This window comes from Nicotiana tabacum, chromosome 5 (assembly GCF_000715075.1).
Source record: "Nicotiana tabacum cultivar K326 chromosome 5, ASM71507v2, whole genome shotgun sequence".
NCBI classification, from domain to species: domain Eukaryota; kingdom Viridiplantae; phylum Streptophyta; class Magnoliopsida; order Solanales; family Solanaceae; genus Nicotiana; species Nicotiana tabacum.
The window spans coordinates 155916322-155943462 of NC_134084.1; the positions used below are offsets into that span (position 1 = coordinate 155916322).

At 34.2% G+C, this 27141-nt stretch overlaps 1 protein-coding gene and 1 long non-coding RNA gene across 2 annotated transcripts; both read left to right on the plus strand.

Annotated features, from left to right (window-relative positions):
• The first annotated feature begins 3748 nt into the window (after positions 1–3748).
• On the plus strand, positions 3749–11690 carry LOC107832299 (auxin transporter-like protein 2). The gene is made up of 8 exons (XM_016660113.2): positions 3749–4102; positions 4770–4955; positions 5655–5767; positions 5863–6046; positions 7151–7248; positions 8801–9008; positions 9825–10082; positions 11167–11690. The coding sequence occupies exons 1-8, from the start codon at positions 3944–3946 to the stop codon at positions 11434–11436; spliced, it is 1476 nt and encodes a 491-aa protein (XP_016515599.1). The 5' UTR covers positions 3749–3943; the 3' UTR covers positions 11437–11690.
• Positions 11691–16399: 4709 nt separating this feature from the next.
• LOC107832298 (uncharacterized) lies at positions 16400–24775 on the plus strand. The gene is made up of 2 exons (XR_001658535.2): positions 16400–19588; positions 24557–24775. It is a non-coding gene; the product is annotated as an uncharacterized LOC107832298 (long non-coding RNA).
• The last annotated feature ends 2366 nt before the right edge of the window (positions 24776–27141 follow it).

Sequence of the window (27141 nt, forward strand, 5' to 3'; positions counted from 1 at the left end):
CCTTATTGTTATTTTGTCTGGAATTATGTCCAAACTTATGATTTATGAATTGTTAATATTTACAATTATTTAAAGATTTATCAAATAACAGAAATTAAAAATTAAAACTTTTGGTCTCTTAAAACTTTGCGAATGAAAAAAAGTTGGCATTATACCTCTTAAGAATTTGATAGTGACAATGTAAAGTTTAAAGAATGAGTAATATTGAACTAATATTTTACAAGATAAAACTTAGTATAAAAATTGTAGCGAGACGTTTTCATTTGTTAGACTGAATGCAGAAAGAAATAAATGATAACTTATTTATAATCTGGTTGCCTTCTACAATTTTACCTTATTGCTTAAAATTTATTTTTTCACCGTTTTGAATCTTTATTTTTACTATAATTAGTTTTGCTATATTTTATGATTTCTTTCACCGTCGATATTCTTCTTACAAAAATAAAATTTATGTACTTTAAGTGTTTTGTCAATTTAACAAAAAAAAATCTTATATGATAAATTTGTAAAATAATTGAATTGGATTCGTTTACTAATTAATTAATTCAATGACTTAATTATTTTTTCTCAACATTAAAAGAAATAACTTGATTTTTCTTAATTCGAATTTTGAATATTTGCTCATTCTAATTTTTAAATATTTTAGAATAATTATAATTTTTTCAATAAGAATTCGATTTACAAATAGTAAGAAAAAATATATGTTTTGAATCTTTATGTTTTCAGAATTCGTTGCGTGCTTGACTCCTACGTAATTTTGCTAACTCACGTTTTGCATAATAAAGAATCTTATAGGAATAGTCCAATACAACTCTAATATTAATGGGCTTTACATAAAGAAAATTTTAATAATAAAATTTTAGTTAATTTTAAAGTCCTAAAATTAGAAAAATAATTAAATGATTATTTTATCTATTATAAAATCTATTTTTAAAGAGCAAAATTGATGAATGATATTTCGCTAAGGACTTTTATGCTGATATGTAGATAAAGATAATGCTCTAATAAGATGTACAATTGCTCCAACTATACCAAATAGTTAATATTTTGGGACGGTTCTAATTAAATTTGTCAATATGTTAACATAACATTTCAATAAATGGAGAGAGAAGAAACCAAAATTAAAAAGAACAATTTGTTATAAAACTTGTTTTGCCTATTTTTTCGCTTTTGGTTATCAAATTAGCCGATAAGTAACAGAAATAGACTAAAAAGTATAAAACTTATTTACATATAAGTTGGATTTGCCCAAAGATAAAATTTTATTATATTTAACTATTTAAGTTCAAGCATAATATATATTATTTATAATAAAACAAAAAGGGTAAAGACTTGAAAAATACATATGCCTCACGGGAATTTGGCTAAAGATAGAATTTTATTATATTTAACTATCTAAGTTTGATACTAAATATGATTAATTATTTTTTTATCAAAATAAAATGGCCAAAGACTTGGAAAAATATTGCCTAACGTACGGTTCTTAACATGGTTAAGAAGAAAAACTTGGAAACTTTGAAGGATTTAAGAAGAGTCCTAATATTTAGGATCTTGTACATAGTTAAAATAAGAAAGTATTTAATAAATAAATTTTAGTTGATTTCAAAGTCCAAATTTTTAGGAAAATAATTAAATGACTATTTATTCACTATGAACTCTATCTTTAGAGGGTAAAAAAGGCGAACGGCATTTCGCTAAGGGCCTTCATGCTTTTAATATAATATAAATATAGATAAATACATAATATTATAAATTAAACAAATACTATTAGGCTCACGTAGACTCATAAATTTTAAATTTTTAATATTTTATAAATATTATTAAATAATGTATATTTTTGAAATGCAATTGTCGATTGACTTTTTAAATTTTTTCTAGAATAATCAAATTATTTTCCTAATATTTATTATTTTGAAATGAACTAAAGTTTTGGTTATTAAATTCTTTCTTATTTGAATTATATAAGAAATTCCTAAATATTTAGGAATTTAAAACCAAATAAGACTTTACTTGAATAAATTCTTAATTTGTTTGGTAAGGTTTCTTACGTCTATTGTTATTTTTGATTTGTTTAACGGACAAAGAAAGTGTTAGTTTTAAATTATAGTCTTTTAGCTCACTACAAGTATTTTATTGGATATATTGAAATTAGAAAAATTAATAGGACGGCGTAATAGTTATGTTGCGTTATTGAATAAGAAAGTGATTACAAAAGGTAAAATTTTAATTGATTTTAACTTCCTAAATTTAGGACTCCATATTGATTTTAAAGCCCTAAATATTAGGGAACTATCTTAAATGACAATTTTGTTCAGTGTAAAATTTATTTTTAAAGGGTAAAAAAGGCAAACGACATTTCGCTAGAGTCCTTCGTGCTTTTAATATAGTATAGTTATAGATAAATACATAATATTATAAATTAAACATATACTATTAGGCTCACGCAGACTCATAATTTTTAAGTTAGAACTTAGGTATGCATGCCTCCACACCTGCTATATATGGTCTTTCAGGTTTCAACACCAAGTCACCCAGGGGTGGAGCTAGAGTTTCGGATCCGCATTCGGCCGAACCTAGTAATTTTGGTCCAAATTCTGCATTTGTCTTTAAAAATTTATTGAATATGTATAAATTATTAATTTAGAACCCAATAACTTAGAAGGAATAAAATTTTGAAGCCATGACCTTCAAATTCTGGCTTCGCCTCTGAAGTCACCCTACCGTACTTCAGACCTTCATCTCCAAAAATAAAAAATTACACGTACTCGTTATAAAAATAATAAATACACAAGATATGTTGTTCACACAACGGGGATTTATAGCCTAATAACAGCTTGTTTGGATGGTTGTTTCCTGTTTCATAATGTAACGTATTGTATTGTATTGTATTGCATTGTTTGATGAGTACAATGTTTGGATAGATTATATCCTTTGTCGTCGTTTCATGATATCACCCACAAAAATATGAAGAATAAAATGGCAACATTCCTAAGATAAAATAGGATACGAAGTAAAATTATTACATAAAAAAGTAATGTAAAGAATAAAATATGATTTTTTAATAATAAAGAAGGACAAAATAAGAGGAAAAAGGCAAGGTAACGACACCATTACACCTAATTCGTCGTTCCATAAAGTGACACTTTTTGTCGTTACGTAACAACGAATTTAACGATACAATACAATAAAATTTAAGTAATAATCAAAACAAACATTGTTTTTAATGTAATAATACGATACAATACAATATGTAACAACCATCCAAACAAGTTGTAAATGGGGCACGTGAATACATGGTTTCTTTGTCAAACTAGGTATTTTATGTATATATTTTCTAGAATTGATCTAATATTATCTGCTGGTACACATGTTTCAAAGAGGCTGAATGATGCACTTGATTGAATTTTGAGTAATTTAACTAAAACAACTTTATTATTTAACTACAGTTAAGTAATGCATCTGTTTAAATTTAATGTATTATTACTATTTATTCACTACAGTATAAATTATGTGATTTGGTACAGATATTAAGCATATAAGATTTTTTCAGCTTCCTGCACCTCAGTCCATTTTCACCCTCTATCGGGCCAACGCAAAAATGAAACAAAATAAAAAGATATTGAAAAAAAAGAAGAGGAAATGAAAATAAGCAAAGGGACCCACCACCCTGCGCAAAAGAAAAAAGAAGAAACTTTTGCTGGTATATTCACTTCTCTCAATATATAAATATGGCATTGAAGGGGTAGACAGACAAACATTGCCACTAGGCTTCCCTTTCATGTTACTAATTTAAGGTGTCTTTGTTCATGTTCCAGTAGTAAACCACACAGCAAAATATATACTACTACTGATATTCTGAGTGAGATACATTTTCAATTAGAGCTCATTGTTGAGTGATCGCTCGCTATTTCTGGCTGGAAAAAAGTAGAGGAAGAAGTAGAAGATGGAATCTTCAGACAAAGTAGTAGAGACGGTAATAGTTGGGAATTATGTAGAGATGGAGACTGAAGGAAAATCTAAAGATGTTAAGTCAAAAATCTCTAAGTTTTTTTGGCATGGTGGTTCTGCTTATGATGCTTGGTTTAGTTGTGCCTCTAATCAGGTAATCAATTATGTAATTTCTTTCAATGACTGCATTTCTAATTAACTTCTCAAACAAGTGAAGATCAATTTGCTGCCTTACACATGGTCCTCATTAGAGGCCGAACCATAATTTTAACTTAATGGATTTTGAATTTTAAAATGATGACTTCAAGTACTAATACGAGTGAGTGTCTAGAGTAAACAACATCTTCACCTCCCAATGACAGGGGTAAGGTTTGCGTACACACTACTTCCTAAAAGCAGATCAAGATCAAGGATTTAAATCCTATGGGTTCAACTTTTAAGGTTTTTAGTATTGAACCCGTTATACTTTCTAAAGTTATGGGTTCACATCCACTATTTTTACAAATTTAATGAATTTTTACATATAAATTTTTACTTCGCGTCGAAAGTTATGTGTTCAATTGAACCCGTTGGTAGAAACACTATATCTGCCTCTTCTACCTCCCAGACTTCACTAGTGGGACTCTACTGAGTTTTTGTTTGACTTGAAGTGCTATTAACTGGGTTCTAAATTTAATATTTATGCATATTTAATGAACATTTTAATACAAGTACACTGTTTGAGCAAAAGCTACTTGGTTTGGCCTAACTCGCATTCGCCTTCTAGCTCCACCGCTGGTTCACTTCTTAATTTGTTGCCTTTTTTTCCTTTTTTTTTTCAGGTAGCTCAAGTGCTATTGACGCTGCCATACTCATTTTCTCAACTAGGAATGCTTTCTGGGATTTCATTTCAGCTATTTTACGGTTTAATGGGTAGTTGGACAGCTTATCTTATTAGTATCCTCTATATTGAGTACAGAACCAGAAAAGAAAGAGAAAAAGTTGATTTCCGCAATCACGTTATTCAGGTTTCAACAATATAATCCTTCTCCTTATATTTATCAAATAAATACTATATTTCACTGGTTCGAGTCTTAGAATCAGTCATAAGATAATATTTGTATTAGCATAAGCAGTATATGTCACACTTCTTGAGTTGCGCGTCCTTTTCAAAGGGAGAAATTTAAAAATAGCCAGTTCTACAAGTGGTAATGGAAAAATAATCAAAATTTAGCCATTTTTTGTGTAAAAGATAAATCTAAACAAAAATATTATTCAAAATTTATGCTGGAGTTTGAATTTTTTTTTAAATGTGAACTTCCAGTATAACACGCTCGAATTTTATAATGTGTTGAAGTTCCAACATAATATGCTGGAAGCCCATGCACATGTGCTCCAATCTCTAGTATATTGCTGAAACTTTCCAGGTGATGGAGTTCCAACATAATATGCTAAAAGTTCATACACAGGAGCTCCAATCTGCAGTATATTACTTAGAACTTCTGTATTGCAGCAAAATAGTGACTATTTTTCAATTACTTTACAAACACTGTCTATTTTTCAATTTTCCGTCCGAACACTGACTAGCTCGTGCTATTTTGACATTTTTAAACTATGCGTGCATACGGGATATTTTATGCAGCACGCTGACCTGCTCTTTGAATAAAACACTCAAAATAAAATTTCATCCAATAGTAGTAAATATTTACCGATATATATTTGTGCAGTGGTTCGAAGTTCTTGATGGGCTACTTGGAAAACATTGGAGGAACGTGGGTTTGGCATTTAATTGCACTTTTCTCCTGTTTGGATCAGTGATTCAACTCATTGCTTGTGCAAGGTTCATAATTAATTTGTTGCTCTGATTTTTTTCTTGGATCCATATTATCCAATATATACAAAAATTAATGTCTATGTAATTTTATTGACTTGCAGCAATATATATTACATAAACGATAATTTGGACAAGAGAACATGGACTTATATTTTTGGTGCTTGTTGTGCCACCACAGTCTTCATTCCTTCTTTCCACAATTATAGAATATGGTCTTTCCTTGGCTTGTTAATGACCACTTTCACTGCTTGGTATCTTACTGTTGCATCAATACTCCATGGCCAGGTACCTGCTTCTTTTCCATTATTGTATGCATTACTGTATTTCTTTTCAGTAATACTGTAACCAAAGGCGGACTCAGGATTTGAAGGTCGCGGTGCACTTTTTGATTTAATTAAAATCTACTTTGTATATAGGGTGCCCACTATTAATATATCACTATTTTCTAAAGACAAATACATGTATACATAAAAAATTTGCCGAACTTTACGGGTGTCGGTGACCCCTCCACTCTGACTATAACTATGTTTTTACTGGGCCAAGGATCTATCGGAAACAACCTCTCTACCTTCACAAGGTAGGAGTAAGGTCTATAAACACACTACCCTTCTCAAACCCCAATAGTAAGATTATACTGAATTTATTGGTATTGTTGCTGTTAGAGCGGACTCAATTGAAATTAATGTTTTGGGTTCAAACTATGTGCATATGCACGCGGAAGAAAAATAAATGTATACCTATAATAAAATATATCGAACTCATTTTGAACCACTTCAAATCCTGAGTTCGCCTCTAATTCCAATACATCACATGCTTTGTTGGAAAAATTGAGCATATACAAATTATTTAAAGGCAGAAATAAAGAAAGAGGAGATAATGCTATACTTTAGAATTTTGAGGCTCCGTTTGGCCATGAGTTTTGCCAAAATAAATTTGGAATTTATTTTCAAAACTCATGTTTGACCATAAATATTGCTCACATTTTGGCAAAATCCCAAATCCCAAACCCCAAATCCCAAAATCACCTCAATTGCTGATTTTGGGCCAAAATACCAAAACTTGGGAATTATATATATGTTTTTCCAAAATAAAGTTGGAAAATATATTTTGAAAACGTATGTCCAAACACATTTTCATCTTCAAACCAAACTTCAACTAAATCAGATTTTTCAAAACAATTTTGAAATCCATGGCCAAACGTTAGCTGAATTTTTTACTAACATGAGATGAAAGTTTGAAAATCCAAGTCTACCACATTATTAGATGAACTGTCAAGTAAACCTTTAATCATAACGATATGTGGGAGTTGGATACATATTTAATAGTAACTACTGTTTTAATGATGTTTTAATTAAGGAATTTATTCAATTTTTGTGACTAAAAATACAGGTGGAGGGGGTGAAGCACTCGGGTCCAACCAAGTTAGTACTATATTTCACAGGAGCCACAAACATTCTCTACACATTTGGGGGACATGCTGTTACTGTGTAAGACAAATAAGCATAAAATATTTTATTTTGTAACGTCTTTTTCACGTTTATCTCACTACCGTAAATCCATAAACTGAAAAATGTAGGGAAAAATATATATATTTCTTTAACGTTATTTATTCTATCGAGAGTTTCTCCTATTCTTACCAGTAGTATTAGTACTAGTATTTTTTTATTTTTGTATTCTTAGATCTTTAGTTCTATTTTGTTGCTTCTGTTTCACTGTCTCTTGAGTCGAGGGTCTATCGGAAATAACTTCTCTACTTTCACAAGGTCAGCCTATATATTATCCTGCCTAGACCCCATTTGTGAGATTATACTGAGTTTGTGGTTGTTGTTAACGTTATTTGTTCCGAAAGTGACTTGACCTTGACTTGTTTCGACAATATTATGAGCATGTAATGTATAGTAAACTATCCTTTTTTTGTCAAAAAGGTTTAAATCTTTAGCATTTACTACACCATGTCCAATCTTTGTCAAAACGCTATTATTTGCTATAGTTGTGTATTCATATTCACTGTAAAATTTGCATGTGTTTATGTGAATTGTATAGTGGTTTCACTTTTCAGCATCTTTTTTTTTTCATGAACAGAGTAGAGTGCCTTTTCTCAGGCGTGAGAAGCAAAAAAAGTTGCACTTTAATTTTACCCTTTTCAAGTTGGAAAGCTACAACTCTTTTTCCAATCACTTTTATTTTTCCTATAGAATCAATCAATGAGAATGGAAAAAGAAATTATTTTTAATGGGAATAGAAGAGGCTTTGGTGTTTTAGCCAGTGGGCATCTCTTCCTCCTTTTCTCTTTTGTCACAACTGTTAGATTCTTTTTGTGTTTAATAAGAAAGGAAAAGCAAAATAGATACTGAAAATGACTCAGATATTAATGAGATCATTTTTACTAAACTGGATATTTGGCTACTCTTTCAACTGTAAATCCATTTAATTGAGGTTCCTATTTATTGTTTTAGGATGGAGGTGATACATACTACTCCATTCAGTTCATCTTAATTGTTTTTTTTTTGTTTTTACATATATTAAGAGATTCCTCTTTTAGCATTAATAATTAACAATAAAATTGATTGTATTTATATTAATTTGTTCATTAAAAATATAACAATATTCCTAGGATCTTTACTTCAAGGGCAGCTTTGAAAAAAAAAGAAGTTAATTCCTTCTTGATATATGGAAAAATTAAATATTGTGAACTGCAAAAAAAAAAAAGCTAAAAAATCAATTAAAATGGACCAGAAGGAATACTACGAAGTATTTAGTATCAATTTATTAACCAGTTGCAACAAAGAACATATTTTATTTTTTAAGTTAATAATCAAAAAAATTATGAAAAGTTATAAGTACTCTTTTATGTGAGGTTTATAATGTAATAAATTTGTACACAATCAGTATATAGAAATTAAACGATCGAAGTGTTGTATAACTCACTAGCTTGTAAGTACTTATGCTAGAATTAATTAATCATTTATAATTGAATTACATGCTCAAAATTGTATGAGCACGCGTAATTTAATTAATTTGTGGTAATTTTTTTTACAGGGAGGTAATGCATGCAATGTGGAAACCACAAAAGTTCAAGGCAATTTACTTATGGGCAACACTCTATGTATTGACACTCACACTTCCATCAGCAGCAGCAGTGTATTGGGCATTTGGTGATTTGCTTCTTGATCACTCCAATGCCTTCTCTCTCCTTCCAAGAACACCCTTTAGAGACATGGCTGTCATACTTATGCTCATTCATCAGGTTAGAAACTAATTTTTACACGACCAGATCACTCAAAAGATAAAGTAATTATTTATAAATACTAAAACTAATGAAATGAAGGGGAACTTTGGCGTAACAAGCAAAATTGTTGTCATGCATGTGATCAGGAGGTCACAGGTTCGAGTCGGGAAAACATTCTGTTGCAGAAATGCAGGATAAGGCTGCATACAATAGACCGTTGCGGTTCGGCTCTTCCCTGAACGCGCGCATAGCGGGAGCTTAGTGCATCGAGCTGCCCTTTACTAAAATTAAAAAATAAGATAGGTTACACTATTATAGATTCAGGGAGAGATGCAGTTTTGAAGTACCAAGTTCATCTGAACCTAATATTTCTGACACGAAGCATAAATTTATGGGTAAAAATAATTAAAATTATAATAAATTATAGATCTGAATCTTAGCATAGCTTAATACTAATTAAGGTTCTTTAATGCTAAGAACCTTGAAGGTTAAACCTATAGATTTTTTAAATCCTAAATTCGCCTTTGAATAGATTAGCATACATTGCTTCTGGGAATACACTGAGTATATTGTTGTTGTTGTTGTTGATTCATCTTCTTGTGCTGAGGGTCTATCGAAAATAGCCTCTCTACTCTACAGTGTAGGGGTATGGTCTGCGTACACATTACCTTTTCCAGATCCCATTTGTGGGATTATACTGGGTTGTTGTTGTTGTTGAATAGATTAACCTACATTGATGTATAGTAACACTTTTGTACATTCTCCTATCAATTACTAGCTGCTTTATTCATCAAATTATAACATTGGGGTTCTCTTTTTATTGTTTGAATGCAGTTTATAACATTTGGATTTGCTTGCACTCCATTGTATTTCGTATGGGAAAAGGCCATAGGCATGCACGAGTGCAAGAGCCTGTGCACAAGGGCGGCGGCGAGGTTGCCGGTGGTGATTCCTATTTGGTTTCTGGCCATTGTTTTCCCTTTCTTTGGTCCTATCAATTCCACAGTTGGATCACTTCTAGTTAGCTTCACTGTCTACATTATCCCTGCTCTTGCTCACATGTTTACCTTCAAATCAGCTGCTGCTCGAGAGGTATATATATATCTACCATCATTAATCTTGCTTTAATTTTTGCATTAGGTTTAGGCTGTCTATGTTACATCCCTTGGGCAGGGGCGGATGCAGACCTAGTACTTTCGATGCGGTGTATAAATTTGTACGTAAAAATTTACTAAAATTGTTATAAATAGTAGATATGAACCCATAACTTAAAAACATAATGATGCTAACAATCTAAAAAATTGAAACCGCAAAGTTTAAATCCTGGATCCGCATTTGCCTTGGGTTACGACCCTTCAGTGGCGGATCTAGAGTGTAGCGTGCGGGAACCCAGTAGCTTTTGCACGGTCCTTGTATATGTATTAAAAATTCAATAAATATCTATAAATAATTGATTGTGAACCCAATTGATAATTTGAAATCGTTATAGGAACCATAAACTTCAAAGTCTGGATTCGCCTCTGCGACCCTTCCCCAGATCCTGCCTTGTCTAACTATATGATGATATTGGATTAGATACAACGTGAAAAATTAATTATAGAAAGCACAAAAGTTGTGCGAAATAGTATTATTAGTGATGCATCATAATCGAAAAGTCAAGTAAACAAGACCTATGCCTAGTCTTATTGAAAATAAAAGCTAACAAACTTTCCTTACGAACAAATAAATTTAATTTCAGTGGCATGTTGGCAAGGCAAATTCAGGATTTTAATTTATGGGTTCAAGACTCATGTTTCAACCGTTGAACCGATTATCTTATTTACGTTATGGGTTCATAGTTCAACATTTTTCAATAGTTTTAGTAGATTTTACATAAATAAATTCATGTCTAGACAAAAAGTTATGGGTTTAAATGAAGCCATACTTTAATTACTAGATCCGCCCCTCCATGTAAGCGGAGAAAGGTCGGAAACTATATGTAAGGAAAAGAGTGTCACACAAATTGAATAAACAACGTAGTATGTAGAACAAGTGTAGTTTACAGGTTATAATTGGTTGCTTTTGTCTTTTTTTCAAGTTTCTAAATCACGTTTATTGTAACGATTACCTATAGTTATCTTTCAAATTATCCCTGTAGGATGAATCAAATGCTAAATTACATACTTTTGTGATGCAGAATGCAGTAGAACAACCACCAAGATTTGTAGGAAGATGGGCTGGCACATTTACAATTAACATATTTGTAGTTGTTTGGGTATTCATTATTGGGTTTGGATTTGGTGGTTGGGCTAGTATGCTCAATTTCATTCATCAAATTGACACATTTGGCCTTTTCACCAAGTGTTACCAATGCCCAATTCCTAAACAATTCCCCACCCCACCACCGCCCTACGCCGCCGCTCCACAGCCTTCTCCGGCCAATTTAACTCACCCCCACCACCCATGAGCCGCCGGAGTTTAAAGGAGTTTTCAACAAAACCTAATTGGCTCTTTTTTCTCTCTCAATTGCCACGAGAATGTTGAAATGTGACAACAATAGTTCTTTGCTCCGAGGAAGAGATTTTCTTTTTACCTGAAAATTTTTATTTTAGCTAGAGTTGGAATATTGGTTGGAATTTGAAATGGAGTATGCAACAATAATTGTAATTTCGTTCTCTTATTTTTTATTACTAATGTTTATATTATATTAAATTGTGTAAATCGTCTGCATCTTAAAATTTAAGAGCTTAAAGATGAGATTCTTAAGCTTTGACTAATATGAATCTCCAATAGGGGTGAAGCTAACATACAGTTTACATGTTCTGTTAAATCCATTATTTTTTATCAAACTTTGTATTTCTTTTAAGAATTTCATTTACAACACACAAACAAAAAAAACTCAATGAAAACCTAATAATTATATATAAATTATTAATTTAGAATTTAATAACGTAAAAGAATAAGAATCTCTTATCAATAAGTTGAGTTCATTACTCAAATAGTTATCCAATTATCCCAAATTATCTCTTAAAGTCACTTTTCTTTCGTTTGTACAACAAAGTCACTGAACTATGCATACAGCACTCAGAAGGTCACTCAACTTGATTTTTCAAATTTTGGATTACCAAATACCTATTTTACCCTCTAAATTATAAATATTTATCTTCTTTTTATTTTTTTAAATTTTTTAATATTATGACTTTTCCTTTTTAGTTTATATTATGGACTTACCTATAGAATAAATAAATATTATTTATAAATTAAAAAAATAAAAAGTATCTAACCATATATAATGTCGGAATAACAAAATAATGAGCATAGGAAAAATATTAATTAGAATAATTTATTTGTAATAATAATTTTAATATCGGAAAAGACCTAAAAATGTCACTCAACTAACTTAAATGCCCTATCTATGTCATCCGTTAAAAGGTCGCCATATTCATGCCACTAGCGTTATACTTTTGGTCTATTTATGTTGTTATCTACTAACAGTTCCATTTTCTAGTTTTCAAATATTAAGAATTAATTTTTTAACCCCACCTTTGCCACATGTCTTTATATTACTGGTTCTTATTTACTTGACCCTATATTTCTTTTAACTCTGATTATGTATAATTAACCATGCCCAACTCCATAAAATCCAACCATCTTTTAACCCAACCCCTAATTCCTTGTCACAACCCAAAATTCAACTAGTCGTGATGGCCCTTATCCAGCCCGCTAGGTAAGCCAATTAACAACTACCTAATTTAATGAGATTTTTTTTAAGACAAATAAATGAAAAAATAATTGAACCTTAATACTTTTCCCAAGGACTGGTAGTACAAATCATGAGCTTCTAAGATTTAGATTTTACAAACTGAATTGAAATAAACACAACATCGATTTCAAATAAATACAAATCACTGAACACTGATCTTATCGGGTCGTGACAAGGAATTAGGGATTGGGTTAAAAGATGGTTGGATTTTATTCGGTTGAGCATGGTTAATTGTACATAATCAGGGCTAAAAGAAATGTAGGGTCTAGTAAAGAAGAACCAGTAATATAAAGACATGTGACAAAAGTGGGGTCGAATAAATAATTCTTCTTATTTAAAAATCAGAAAATGGAACTGTTAACCCATAATGGTATAAATAGGCCAAAAGTATAACGTTAGTGGCATAAATAGGCCAAAAGTATAATGTTAGTGGCATGAATAAGGTGACTTTTTAACGGATGACATATATAGGCCATTTATGTTAGTTGAGTGACATTTTTATGCCTTTTCTGTTTTAGTATTAACAATAAAAATTCAAAAATTTATTTGCACAATTCAGAATGAAAGAAAATAAAAGTTGTAAAATATATATTCCATGCACGTAATATAAAAATAATTATTTAAATAAAAGTATTTTTATAATATACATATATATTCTTGAAAATTATGTTCAATTATATTATTATGTTTCTACCAACTTTCCGCTGACATAAAGTTTTTATATTACGTGCATGGAATATATATTTTACAGCCTTTATTTTTTTTTCATTCTGAATTGTGTAAATAAATTTTTGAATTTTTGTTGTTAATACTAAAATTATTATTACGAACAAATTATTCTAATTAATTTTTTTACTATGCTCATTATTTTGTTATTCCAGCATTATATATGCTTAAATTTTTTTTATTTTTTACTTTATAAATAAAATTTATTTATTCTATAGATAAGTCCATAATATAAATTAAAAAAGGAAAAATTATAATATTAAAAAGTTTAGAAAAACTAAAAAAAGATAAATATTTATAATTTAGAGGGTAAAATAGGTATTTTGCAATTCAAAATTTGGAAAATCTGATTGAGTGACCTTCTGAGTGCATAGGCATAGTTCAGTAATTTTGTTGTTACAAACGAAAGAAAAGTAACTTTAAGAGATAATTTGAAATATTGAATGACCATTTGAGTAATGGACTATCATTAAGCTTTAAATTTTGACCCGTCTCTAGTATTACATGTTGAGATTTGATCGTCACGTCCTTGTCTTGGAGACACTTCGACCAAGGAAAGTTTGCTACCCTATCACTTTCTCCCGATATGTGAAAAAGGCGATAAATTCAGTTTTATTCATTCACTAAAGCCAATGTACGAGTTCATTTTTACTTATTTTAGTCAAAGATAAATTTTGTATTGGAAACAGACAAAGAAACAATAGGAATAAAAAAATAAAAACGTTTGTGGAGGTGCTCTGTTAGGAAGGACAGGAACAGCAATACGTGCTCTATTGTCCCATCACTTTGACCGTTCCATTATTGGACTTCATACTACCCAACTCAACAACAACAAGCAGCACGCACAGTGAAATCTACGAGTGGAGTTCGGGAAATGTAGTGTAGACAGACTTCTCCCAGCCTAAAGAAGGTGGAGAGATTATTTTCGAAATATTCTTGGCTCAAAAAAATTAAAATAAAATCATAAACAGACAATAGCAATAATCAGGTAATTAGATATGTGCGCAAATGAAGATACGTGCAATAACATATATTCTCTCCGTTTCAATTTATGTGAACCTGTTTGACTGGGTACAGAGTTTAAAAAAAAATGAAGACTTTTGGAATTTGTGGTCCTAAACAAATTAAAAAGGGGCCAGAGTATTTGTGTGGATTATAAAAGCTTCTCATTAAGGATAAAATTATAAGTTTAAGCTAAATTATTACCAAATTTAGAAAGGGGTCATTCTTTTTGGAACGGACCAAAAAGGAAATAAGTTCATATAAAATGGAACAGATGGAGTATCTAAGAATACGACACTATAAAAATAGATTAAGTCTTGCCGGAAATAATGACACAATGTGAAATAGCAAGGGGCTAGGCATAGCAAAATGTAAAACTAGTACTAATATTACTGAGATGCCTAGACGAAACTCTAGAGTACATGCCAACCCACAACCCAAATCCTCGACCTCTACACCCTCTTATTGAGGGTCATGTCCTTGATAAGCTGAAGTAGCGTCATGTCCTGTCTAATCACCTCACCCCAGTACTTCTTAGGCCTCCATCTACCCCTCCTCTGACCCGCTATGGTCAAGCTCTCACACCTCTTAATCAGGGTATTAAGGTCTCTCCTTTTCACATATCCAAACCATCTCAGCCTCGATTCCCGCAACCTTGTGATCGGGATGAGGTAGATGTCTCCCAGTCGGGGGGCGGATCGAATCGGAGTTTCCTTCGGTAGCCATCGACCTTGGAGAAGAAGCAAACAAAAGTACGCTCGCTTGTTGTATTGTTCTCTGTCGTGAACTGGGATCGTTATTTTCTATAAGAGTCACGCCCACCTTGTCCCTAATACACTCGTTCCTAATCTTATCACTCCTGTTATGTCCACACATCCATCTCAACATCCTCATTTGTCCTTAGTTAAGGTTTCCCACTTGATTTTAGGTTGCCCGTACATTGCTCTCTTCCTGCTTTCTCTCCTAATCTCAAACTCCAGTACCAAGAGCCTACATTTGGTTGAAAGCCACTCACTCGGTATAACCGTGCAATCAGTGCATAAGTCTCTATTACTCTTTCTGCAGAGAAGGTAATCAATCCGAGACCTGACCACCGTTCTCCGAAATGCGACCAAGTGATCCTCTCTCTTCTGAAAGCACGAATTAGCAACTACCAGATCAAATGCTTTGTTGAAATAATTAAAAAAGATAGTTATCCATCCATATTATTTATTAAAAATGAGTTGGATAATGAATTTTTCAAAAACAAATCAAAAATGGATAATAACCATATTATCCACTTAGAAAATGGGCAATTGATGAATAACTAATAGTTTTAACTTTTATATATGTAAAACCTCAAATTGGGTGCTCCTTAAGTTTGGAAGATTAGGAATTCTTTCAAAAGTGATCATATTCAAGAAGTCATGGATAATATGAATATCTATATTATTTGCCGATTAACTCATTATTTATATGTATTAAATATAAGTCGGTTCGATAATTTATCTATTTTTACATTACTCATTTTCGATTCCCTCATATCTGTGAGCACCTAATTTTTTACCATATTTCAATTTTCATATTTTTTAGTATAAATATTTTAAAGTTTAATTTATATATTTTAGTCTTTATTTCACCTTTGTAGGTTTTATTTAAGAAAATTAAAAATCACAAAAGCAGTTATTTTTTAGAAGTACATATTTTGTTTTTGTTTATTAATAAAAATCCACAAAAAACAATCTTATAAACTTTGTAGTATTAAATTAGCTATTGGTTTTGTTATTCTTCATTAGTGACTTTATTTATACGTTCTTGATTTTAAAATATATAGCTAGTATCTTTTACTTTATCCTATTAAAAGAAATAATTAAAGCAAGAGCCATTAAATTTTTATGTGACAAGATCTTTCCATATCTTGTCTTTAAACAACCTCACATTTGACTCACAAAAAGACAATGCACAGCACATACTTTTTGACTAAAAAGAAGGCAATGCACAATACACTTGACTAAAAAAAAAAAAGATAATGCAGGGCACACATTTTCTTTGGACTCTTGCTCTCCAATTGAGATCCCCAAAAAACACTCTATAAAAGATGCACACAAGCCTTCATTAAAGAGGCGGAGAGGAGAACAGATTTAAAAGCTAGCTTTGTTCCTCCATGAAACCCAGCGAAAAAATTCACTAAAACGGTTCTTAAAACCAGCAAAACACCAGCTCATAACTAAGTTACCTTGCACTAGAGTTCCGTCCGTTGAGTTTGCCACCGTCGTTGGAGTCTCGGTCATGATTCTGGGATGATTTAATGCTCATCGGCTCTGTGTTGAAGCTTTTCTCTGTTGCTATACAGTTTGCCTTGGAGATAATTTTATCACAAGGTCCATCTTTTATCTATTGTTTTTATATTAGTTTCATGCTTTATTATCATTTTGTGAATGTTTTATGACCAGCTTTGACATTAATTTCATTGCTTTGTTCTCTATCTAATTTAGTTTGTTTCACTGGTATGGAAGTCATGAAAAGTTAGTACATTTGTTTTCCTTTCGTAATCAAAATCCAAAGTTATAAGATTATGGGGATTATTAGATAGAGTTAGAAAAGTTAGTTAAATGTTTAGATATATTCTGTTAGTATTACCACACGATTTTTCACGGGCCTTACATAGTTATCAAAATTATTGTCTTATTTGTTAGACTAGTATGAAATTTTTAGTTTTAATGTACTACTAAAATTACATAGTATGAATGACTCTCTTAATATTAATAATGGTTGAGTCATACTATTTCATCCACAAGTGATTTCCATAATCTTTAGCCTTAAAATAATCTCAAAATTAGTTTTAAAAAAAATTCTTAATAATCGTTAGTATGCTTTAGGCGCGTATTAATAAATAAATTATCATGTTTATGTACACGTTCGCGTGATACACTTATGACTTCCAAAATTAAAATCGAAGTAAGCGTTCGGCAACTTTGGGCAAAACAATCTTAATAAAAGTGTTATTAATTGTGTACACACACGCGTGACATGATTTTTAATGCGCCGAATAAAATGGGTACACATACGCGTGACTCGTTTCAAGATAATTCCGTAATGCCTTAATCAAGCAATAAAAGCAGACATAGGAAAAACATAAAAATCATAAAAATCACAATTTATCCAAAATTATTTTAAGCTAAATGTAGTCAATAAATCGATCGTGCTAGAACCACGGGACTCGGGAATGCCTCACACCTTCTCCCCGGTCAACAGAATTTCTTACCCGAACTTTGTTTCTGCGGACCGATAAAAATAGAGTCAAACCTTCCTTTGACTAGGGATTCAAATAAAAGGTGACTTGGAACACCGAAAAATCAATTCCAAGTGGCGACTCTATAAATAAATAATCCCTACTCAAATTTGTCACTTCAATTGGAAAAACTCTTTAACCCACAATCCACAACACATAATATTTACATTTATCTTTTGGAGAGGTAAAAAAGGGGCGTGACAGCTCTGGCGACTCTACTAGGGACTTTAAGAATTCGAGCTTGTACATTGATTTTTTTTGGATTTATTAATTTTTGTATATATTGTGATGTTATTTGGGGCTAATGTGCTACTTGTGTTTTTTACCGCTTTGATATTGTTGAATTGTACATTATAAATTGTCTTCTCACGCACCCCTTCTGAGTCTTCTTGAAATTAAAATTGGGAATTTGCTTGGCATAGCCCGCTTTCTTTGAGATAGCCGAGGTGCTTGCCACCTAGTGAATAATTTTTAGTCACACGTGTTCAGGCGGGGAGCACTACCAGTTAAGCCGGAAAGCAATGCTACTGGTACGTTGATCCTCCTTGGCTCGAGTTGTCCGCTCGAGTAAGCCAGTCTAGATACCTCATCCATCAGGATTTAAACCTAGATGAACAAACCTCATGTTGTATATCCCTAGTAGGTTCGTTTTATTCGCATCATAAGCATTTGACTTAGCGAAACTCGGCACAAGAGTCGGGTCCGTATAAGACATGTATCCTCTTTGAGACCATCATGACCACTTATGTGCTACTTGCTACATTATTTGGAAGGCTTGCTTACATTATTGACCGGCTTTAGAAAATTAGTTGAGCGAAGAAAAAAAAACCGTTCCCCCGTTTTTGGTACAAATAATCCGTTTTTCCATGTCTTTCACCGAACAAGAACTACAAGCGACATGATTCCCCTATAATCTGGGATATGTAGGTTGTCCAAAATCAAGACTCAGTTGCACTCTTTTCACTTTTATTTCTTCCCTTTTAAATAATGATATAGTAAAAAATTAGTCACATAACTCACCTTTTTTTTGTCTTAAAACTCTTCATATTTCCAAACAAATAGGGCATGCTTTGACCATGTTTCAATTTTCATATTTTTTTAGTATAAATATTTTAAAGTTTAATTTATATATTTTAGTCTTTATTTCACCTTTGTAGATTTTATTTAAGAAAATTAAAAATCACAAAAGGAGTTGTTTTTAAGAAGTACATATTTAGTTTTTGTTTATAAAACAAATCCACAAAAAAAAATCTTTTAAACTTTGTAGTGTTAAATTAGATATTGGTTTTGTTATTCTTCATTAGTGACTTTATTTATACGTTCTTGATTTTAAAATATATAACTAGTATTTTTTTACTTTATCCTATTAAAAGAAATAATTGAAGCAAGAGCCATTAAAATTTTATGCGACAAGATCTTTTCATATCTTCTCTTTAACCAACCTCACATTTTGACTAAAAAGAAGACTATGCACAATAAACCTTTTGACTAAAAAAAAAGAGATAATGCACGGCACACATTTTCTTTGGACTCTTGCTCTCCAATTCAGATCCCCATAAAACACTCTATAAAAAATGCACATAAGCCTTCATTAAAGAGGCGGAGGGGAGAATAACTTTAAAACCCAGCTTTGTTCCTCCATGAAACCCAGCGGAAAAATTCACTAAACCAGTTCTTAAAACCAACAAAACACCAGCTCATAACTAAGTGACGTTGCACTATAGTTCCCTCCGTCGAGTTTGCCACCGTCCTTGGAGTCTCGGTCATGGTTCTGTGATGATTCAATGCTCATCGGCTCTGTGTTGAAGCTTTTCTTTGTTGCTATACAGTTTGCCTTGGAGATAATTTTATCACAAGGTCCATTTTTTATTTATTGTTTTTATATTAGTTTCATGCTCTATTATCATTTTGTGAATGTTTTATGACCAGCTTTGACATTGATTTCATTGCTTTGTTCTCTAACTGATTTGGTTTGTTTCATTGGTATGGAAGTCATGAAAAGTTAGTATATTTGTTTTCCTTTCGTAATGAAAATTCAAAGTTATAAGATTATGGGGATTATTAGATAGAGTTAGAAAAGTTAATTAAATGTTTAGATATATTCTGTTAGTATCACCACACGATTTTTTCACGGGCCTTACATAGTTATCAAAATTATTATCTTATTTGTTAGCCTAGTAGTGAAACTTTTAGTTTTAATGTACTACTGAAAATTACATAGTATGAATGACTCTCTTAATATTAATAATAGCTGAATCATACTATTTTATCCACAAAGTGATTTCCATAATCTTTAGCCTTAAAATAATCTCAAAATTAGTTTTAAAAAAAATTCTTAATAATCGTTAGTATGCTTTAGGCGCGTATTAATAAATAAATTATCATGTTTATGTACACGTTCGCGTGATACACTTATGACTTCCAAAATTAAAATCGAAGTAAGCGTTCGGCAACTTTGGGCAAAACAATCTTAATAAAAGTGTTATTAATTGTGTACACACACGCGTGACATGATTTTTAATGCGCCGAATAAAATGGGTACACATACGCATGACTCGTTTCAAGATAATTCCGTAACGCCTTAATCAAGCAATAAAAGCGGACATAGAAAAAACATAAAAAACATAAAAATAACAATTTATCCAAAATTATTTTAAGCCAAATGTAGTCAATAAAGCGACAGTGCTAGAACCACGAGACTCGGGAATGCCTCACACCTTTTTCCCGGTCAACAGAATTCGTTACCTGAACTTTGTTTCCGCGGATCGATAAAAATAGAGTCAAACCTTCTTTTGACTAGGGATTCAAATAAAGGGTGACTTGGAACACCGAAAAATCAATTCCAAGTGGCGACTCTATAAATAAATAATCTATACTTTAATTTGTCACTTCAATTGAAAAAACTCTTTAACCCTCAATCCACAACATATAATATTTACATTTATCTTTGGAGGGGTAAAAAAGGGGTGTGACAATATCCAACTCGACCCGCCCGTTTTCCACCCCTATCCCCAACCCGTTGGTCTAATAATTTTTCACACAAAGAATATTTACTTCACCTAAAATTGACATCAAATTCAATGGTAAAAGATGAACAAATAACTGGATTTCCTCGAGAAAAACAGCCGTCGCTTCAATTTTCCAAAGTAAACGTATTAAACAGAAGAAGAAAATGTAGTATTAAAAAGAAAAAGAACTTTGAAAAACAAAATTTTAAACATAAATTTTTTTTAAAAAAAAACACTAGTAGTGATTCTTCGTTCGAGGAATCGGTTTTATACAAATTTTGTTTTCGGTATTAACTTATGCACTAGTTATTTGTCGTTTAATATGAAAACCCAAACATTTGTATTCACTTATACTCCGTTCGCTCACTTTTACTTATCCAATATTGACTTTGCATATCTTTTGAAAAATAATAAATAAAGTAAATAATTTACTATAATACCCATATTAATTGGTGTATAGCCTTAATAGATTTGAAAAATAATTTAGAATTAGTAATTAATGCTAAGGGCAAAACAGAAAAAATAAATTATTTTTCTCTTAATATGCAAAAAGTAACAAGTAAAAATAAAATTTATTTTTAGAATACTTGACAACTAAAAGTGGACGGAGGAAGTGTTTGGATATATGCGTTATATTATGCAACAAGATAGAATATGCTGCTAATATTACAAAATGGATACAAGTATCTAAAAATTACAACCAAAATGCATAGAATTCCTACCCTTTGTATTCACTTAATGTAGTGCGGTAATAATTTACTCGCGCTCGATGTTTATATCAAATTGATGACAATAACGACAATAATAAATTCAGTGCAATTTCGCACGTGAGATCTGGGGAGAGTAATATATACGCAGACCTTACCCTTACCTTCTAAAAAAAAGAGGTTGTTTCCAGTAGACCCTCGGCTCAAGAACAGTGAAAAAGGGCGCAATAAACAAACAATAACAACGGCAAGAAAATAAGATAACGGAAATAAGTAGCACATCATGTAATAGCGAAAAAACTAGGAATACAAGCTATAAGAGAAGTGCGAAAACTACCGACAATAATGCCATATTGTCTAATCAACAAGAAACTCGTAATAAGAGAATACAAGACTAATACTACTAGTACGGCTAGAAGAGACTCTCAACTACCTATCACCCACAACCCTAATCCTCGACCTCCACACCTCTCTATCGAGGGTCATATCCTCGATAAGCTGAAGTAGTGTCATGTTGTGACGATCCGGCCAGTCGTCTCATGAGTTACTGCTCTGTTTTCCCCATTTCTACTTTTTTATGCTTTATTTATCCGTGTTATGTGATCGGGTTGATTGGATAGAGTTCGGAAATGATTTGGTAAGATTTGAGACACTTAGTCTCTTTAGAGTGAGTTTAAGTTAGAAAAGTCAACCGGATGTTGACTTGTGTGTTAGAGGGCTCAGATGTGAGTTCTGATAGTTCGGTTAGCTTCGGGAGGTAATTTGGGACTTAGGAGCGTGATCGGAATGAGTTTTGGAGGTTCGGAGTAGATTTAGGCTTGAATTGGCGAAATCGAATTTTTGGCTATTTCCAATTGATATGTGAGATTTTGATATAGGGGTCGGAATAGAATTTCAAGAGTTGCAGTAGTTCCGTTGTGTCATTTGAGAAGTGTGTGCAAAATTTCAAGACATTCGGACGTGGTTTGGTCGGGTTTCAGATCAAAAGCGGAATTTAGAAGTTTTTGGAAACTTAGGCTTGAATCCGATGTGTTTTGGTCGATTTGATTTTGTTTGAGGTGATTTGAAGATTGGTACAAGTTTGAACAAGGTTTTGGGATATGTTAGTGCCTTTGGTTGAGGTCCCGGGGGGTCTCGGGTGAGTTTCGGGTGATCAATCGGGCCATTCCATGAAGTGGAACATGCAGAAAATTGCAGGTCAGTGCTACAAAAAAATGACCTTCGCGTTCGCGAAGGGTCAGTGAGGAAGCTGGAAATTTAGCCTTCGCATTCGCGAGGGAGGCTCCTCGATCGCGAAGGGATGGGCATCTGTGCATCGCGTTTGCGGGGGGGTGTTGTCGCGTTCGCATAAAGCAAAAGGGCAGCTGAGCTTCTGTGGATTTTATTTATCGCGTTCGCGAGAGGCGGAACGCGATCGCGAAGGTTGGTATGAGCAAAGCATCGTGTTCGCGATCGGGATGTCGCGATCGCGAAAGAGGAATATTGGTCAAAGTTAATTTTTGCTTCGCGAACACGAGGCTTTGACCGCGTTCGCGAAGAAGGATTTCAGGCCTGGGCAGAAGGTTTAAAAGGTCGTCTTGTCCGCGAATGTGGGGTTTATTTCTTCCATTGTTGGTCGTTTTTGGAGCTTTTTGAAGGGGATTGAAGAGGGATTCAAGAGGAATCACTTAGAGGTAAGAATTTTGGACTTAAAACTCGATTCTAATGTGAAATCTACCTAGTAAATCATAGAATCTAGGCCAAAAATTGAAGAATTAGGGCTTGAGATTAAGAGACTTTAAAATGAGAATTTGAAGGGTCATTTGGACTCCGATTTCAGTGTTCTTGGTATGTATGGACTCGTGGGAGGATAAGGATTCCGTTGATGAGATTTTTATCGAGTGTCGAGACGTGGGCCTGGGGGTCGGGTTTGGCCAATTTTGGGATTTTTGGTATTATTGGATTGTTTTCGCTTGGGCTTCGTTCACTTAGCATATTTTGACGTTGTGATTCTGATTTTGGGTAGATTCGACGCGAGTGGAGGCCTATTCGAAGGTCAAAGGCGTCGCGAAGTAGTATTTTCACCGGTTTGAGGTAAGTAACCATTGTAAATCTGGAACTGAGGGTACAAAACCCCGGTATTGGACTTGTTTTGATAAATGCGGTGACAGACATGCTAGGTGACGAGCGTATGGGCATGCATTGATAGGGATTGTGGCTTGGTCCATCTCGTAGCGACTATTGAGCTGCGTATTTGATTTGAAACCTTATGATATTCCGTACTTTAGTCATTTATACTGTATTATAGGCTGTATGTCATGTTTGGGGCCTTGTGCCGACCTGTTGATACCCTTAGGGACAGTTTTACTATTTTTCCTCACTTTATTTGTTGAAAGCATATCCTCAGTCATGTTTTACTTGTTTAAAATTGGCTTTATCACTCCACTTCTAATTGTGAAGACTGTTTGGGCTGAGTTCCCTAATTTCTATTGTTGTGCCCGAGAGACTGTAAGGTTAATGACTGAGAGAGGTTGAAAACCTAATAGTGAGGATATTATATGTATATATTATGGATCGAGCTGCACGCCGCAATGATATATATATTGGATCGGGTTGTGCACCACAGTGATATGACGCTTGGGCTGTAGGAGCCCCTCCGGAGTCTGTACACCCCCAGTGAGCGTAGTCGACTATAAATTACGGATCGGGCTGCACGCCGCAGCGGTTACTATGATTGTTATTGCTACGAGATATTAATGAGCTTGAGTGCTGAGAGTGAGTATTGAGGGACGAGAGTTGAGTCACGAGTTATCGAGAGGCGTCCCGAGGGGCCATATTCTGAGTGATACCTTGCCCGAGGAGCCCATTTATGATATTTTCACTGATTTCACTCTTCTTTTGAAATAAGCCTTTGTTGTACAAAATTGCTAAGTATATGATTTCAAGTATTTAAACTGAAATTGATGATTTTTCGACGAAAACTGGTTTTAAACTGTGGAATTTGATATGTTATTCTGTTGTCTATTCATTCATATGATTTTTTAACTGCTCGTCATTGCTTTCAAACCTTATTTACTTTAGTTACTTACTAAGTTGGCGTACTCATGTTACTCCCTACACCTTGTGTACAGATCCAGGTGCTCGAGTGGTAGAGTGAGGGTCCTCATCTGATCCAGAGGTTGCCGGAGATTTCAAGATAGCTGCATGGCGTCCGTAACCCTGTTTCTCCTTCTTATCTTGTTCTTTTCCGCATTTTCTAGACTTATGTTGTATCAGACAGCCAGTTAAATAGTAGAGGCTCTAGACTCGTGACACCAGATATTTGGGCTATGTAGTTCATGCTTATTTGACTCCCGCTTATATTTTGTTGTTTTTAAACACTTATTATGAAAATTTGGTATTTAAACCAGCTTTAGAAAATGGTTTTATAAAAGGAATTTGTTGTAGTTAATGGTTTGGGTTAGCTTGCCTAGTAATGTGATAGGCGCCATCACAACCGAGTATTTGGAGTCGTGGCAAGTTGGTATTAGAGCCTACGTTACATAGGTCTCGCGAGTCATAAGCCGATTTAGTAGTCTCGTGGATCGGTACAGAGACGTCTGTATTTATCCTTGAGAGGCTGTAGAACCTTTAGGAAAACTTCATATTCTTGAAATTCTTGTCGTGCGAATTTGTTGATCCGAGTACTAAACTTCTATTATTCCATTCTCTCACAGATTGTGAGGACACGCGCTACCAGGCAGGATAGACGACCGCCAGAACCACCAACTGGGTCCACTAGAGGCCGTGGACGCGGTCGAGGCCGTGGTAGGGGCAGAGCAGCTAGGGCAGCACCTGCAGATCCACCAGCTGCCCTAGTTCAAGATCAGGTCCTAATTGTGGATGCTCAGCTTAGACACCAGCTATGCCCATTGTGATTTCAGGCCTTCAGGAGGCTTTAGCTCAGATCTTATTAGTGTGTACCGGTTTGGCTCAAGTGGTTTCAGTTACTACGGCCGCAACTACTTCTCAGGCCGGGGGAGGCACCCAGACTCCCGTTGCTCGCACACCTGAGTAGGTTGTGTAGGGACTCCAGACACCGGGGGCACCTCTAGCCCAGTCGGTTGCACCAGCTTAGGAGTTTGTGGTACCAGTTATGCCAGACGACGAGCAACGTAGATTAGAAAGCTTTAGTAAACTCAAGCCTCCGACTTTTAGCGATGCAGAGGGCGAGAATGCCCAGGGGTTCTTGGATAAGTGCCAGAGGATGCTTCGTACAACGGGTATTCTAGAGACCAGTGGTGTGGCTTTTACCACATTTTAGTTTTTTGGGGCTACCTTCACTTGGTGGGAGGCGTATGAGAGGCGTAGGCCTGTCGGTGCAATGCCCCTTACCTGGCAGCAGTTCTCTGTTCTCTTTCTGGATAAGTATGTGCCATAGTCTTGCCGAGAGGAGCTACACAGGCAGTTCGAGCAGTTGCATTAGGGAGAGATGACTGTGACATAGTATGAGATACGGTTCTTTGAGTTATCTCGTCATGCGATCTGGTTGGTTCCGACAGATAGAGAGAGGATTATGAGGTTTGTTGATGGTCTCACATATCAGCTTCGGATTCTCATGACTAGGGAAGGGTGACAGGTGCTACTTTCGAGGAGGTTGTTGACATCACCCGTGAGATTGAGTCGGTTCGCTGCCATGAGCGAGAGGAGAGGAAGGACAAGGTTCCTCGGGGATTTGGTAGCTTTAGTAGTGCTCCTTCGAGGGGTCAGTTCCAACAGGGCAGAGGCCGTCCATTTAGACAGGCTCATTCAGCTCGCCCAATTTATCGTGGGGCATCATCAGGTCATGGTTCTCATAGTTCTCATTAGGGCCACGCATCACTCAGTGCCCTCCAAACCCAGAGTTCATCTCGTGCTCCATCAGTGCAGGGTTCTTCCATGCCAGGTCCTTCTACTGGTCATTCCAGTGCCAGGGGTTCCCTTCAGTCCCCATCTCCAACACCGGGGAGTTGTTATGAGTGTGGAGAGTTTAGGCATATGAGGAGGCAAGGTCCTCGTCTTCATGATGGTCAGTCTCAGCAGAGGGGTCAGCCCTCGACTTCTGCTCTAGTTACTTCACCACCCGCCCAGCCAACTAGAGGCGGAGGTCAGTCAGCCTGGGGTTACCCTAGAGGGGGAGGTCGATCAGGTGGTGGTCAGGCTCGTTTCTATGCCCTCCTAGGTAGACCAGATGCTATTGTTGCTTCAGATGCCGTGATTTCAGGCATTGTTTCAGTCTGCCACAGAGATGCCTCTGTATTATTTGATCCCGGTTTCACCTTTTCTTATGTGTCATCATACTTTGCTCGTTATCTGGATATGCCCCGTGAGTCTCTTGTTTCACCTGTTCATGGATCTACTCTAGTGGGCGATACTGTTATTGTAGACCGTGTGTACCAGTCGTGTGTGGTGACTATTAAGGGTCTGGAAACCCAAGTGGATCTTTTATTATTGTGTATGGTGGATTTCGATATCATTTTGGGCATGGACTGGTTATTTCCGTGTCGTGCTATTCTGGATTGTCATGTTAAGACAATCACATTGGCTATACCGGATGTGCTACAGATTGAGTGACGAGATTTGACTGATTATGTTCCCAGTAGAGTGATCTCATTCTTGAAGGCTCAGCGTATGGTTGGTAATGGATGTCTTTTGTATCTAGCCTTCGTGATGGATGTCGGTGTTGAGACTCCTAGTA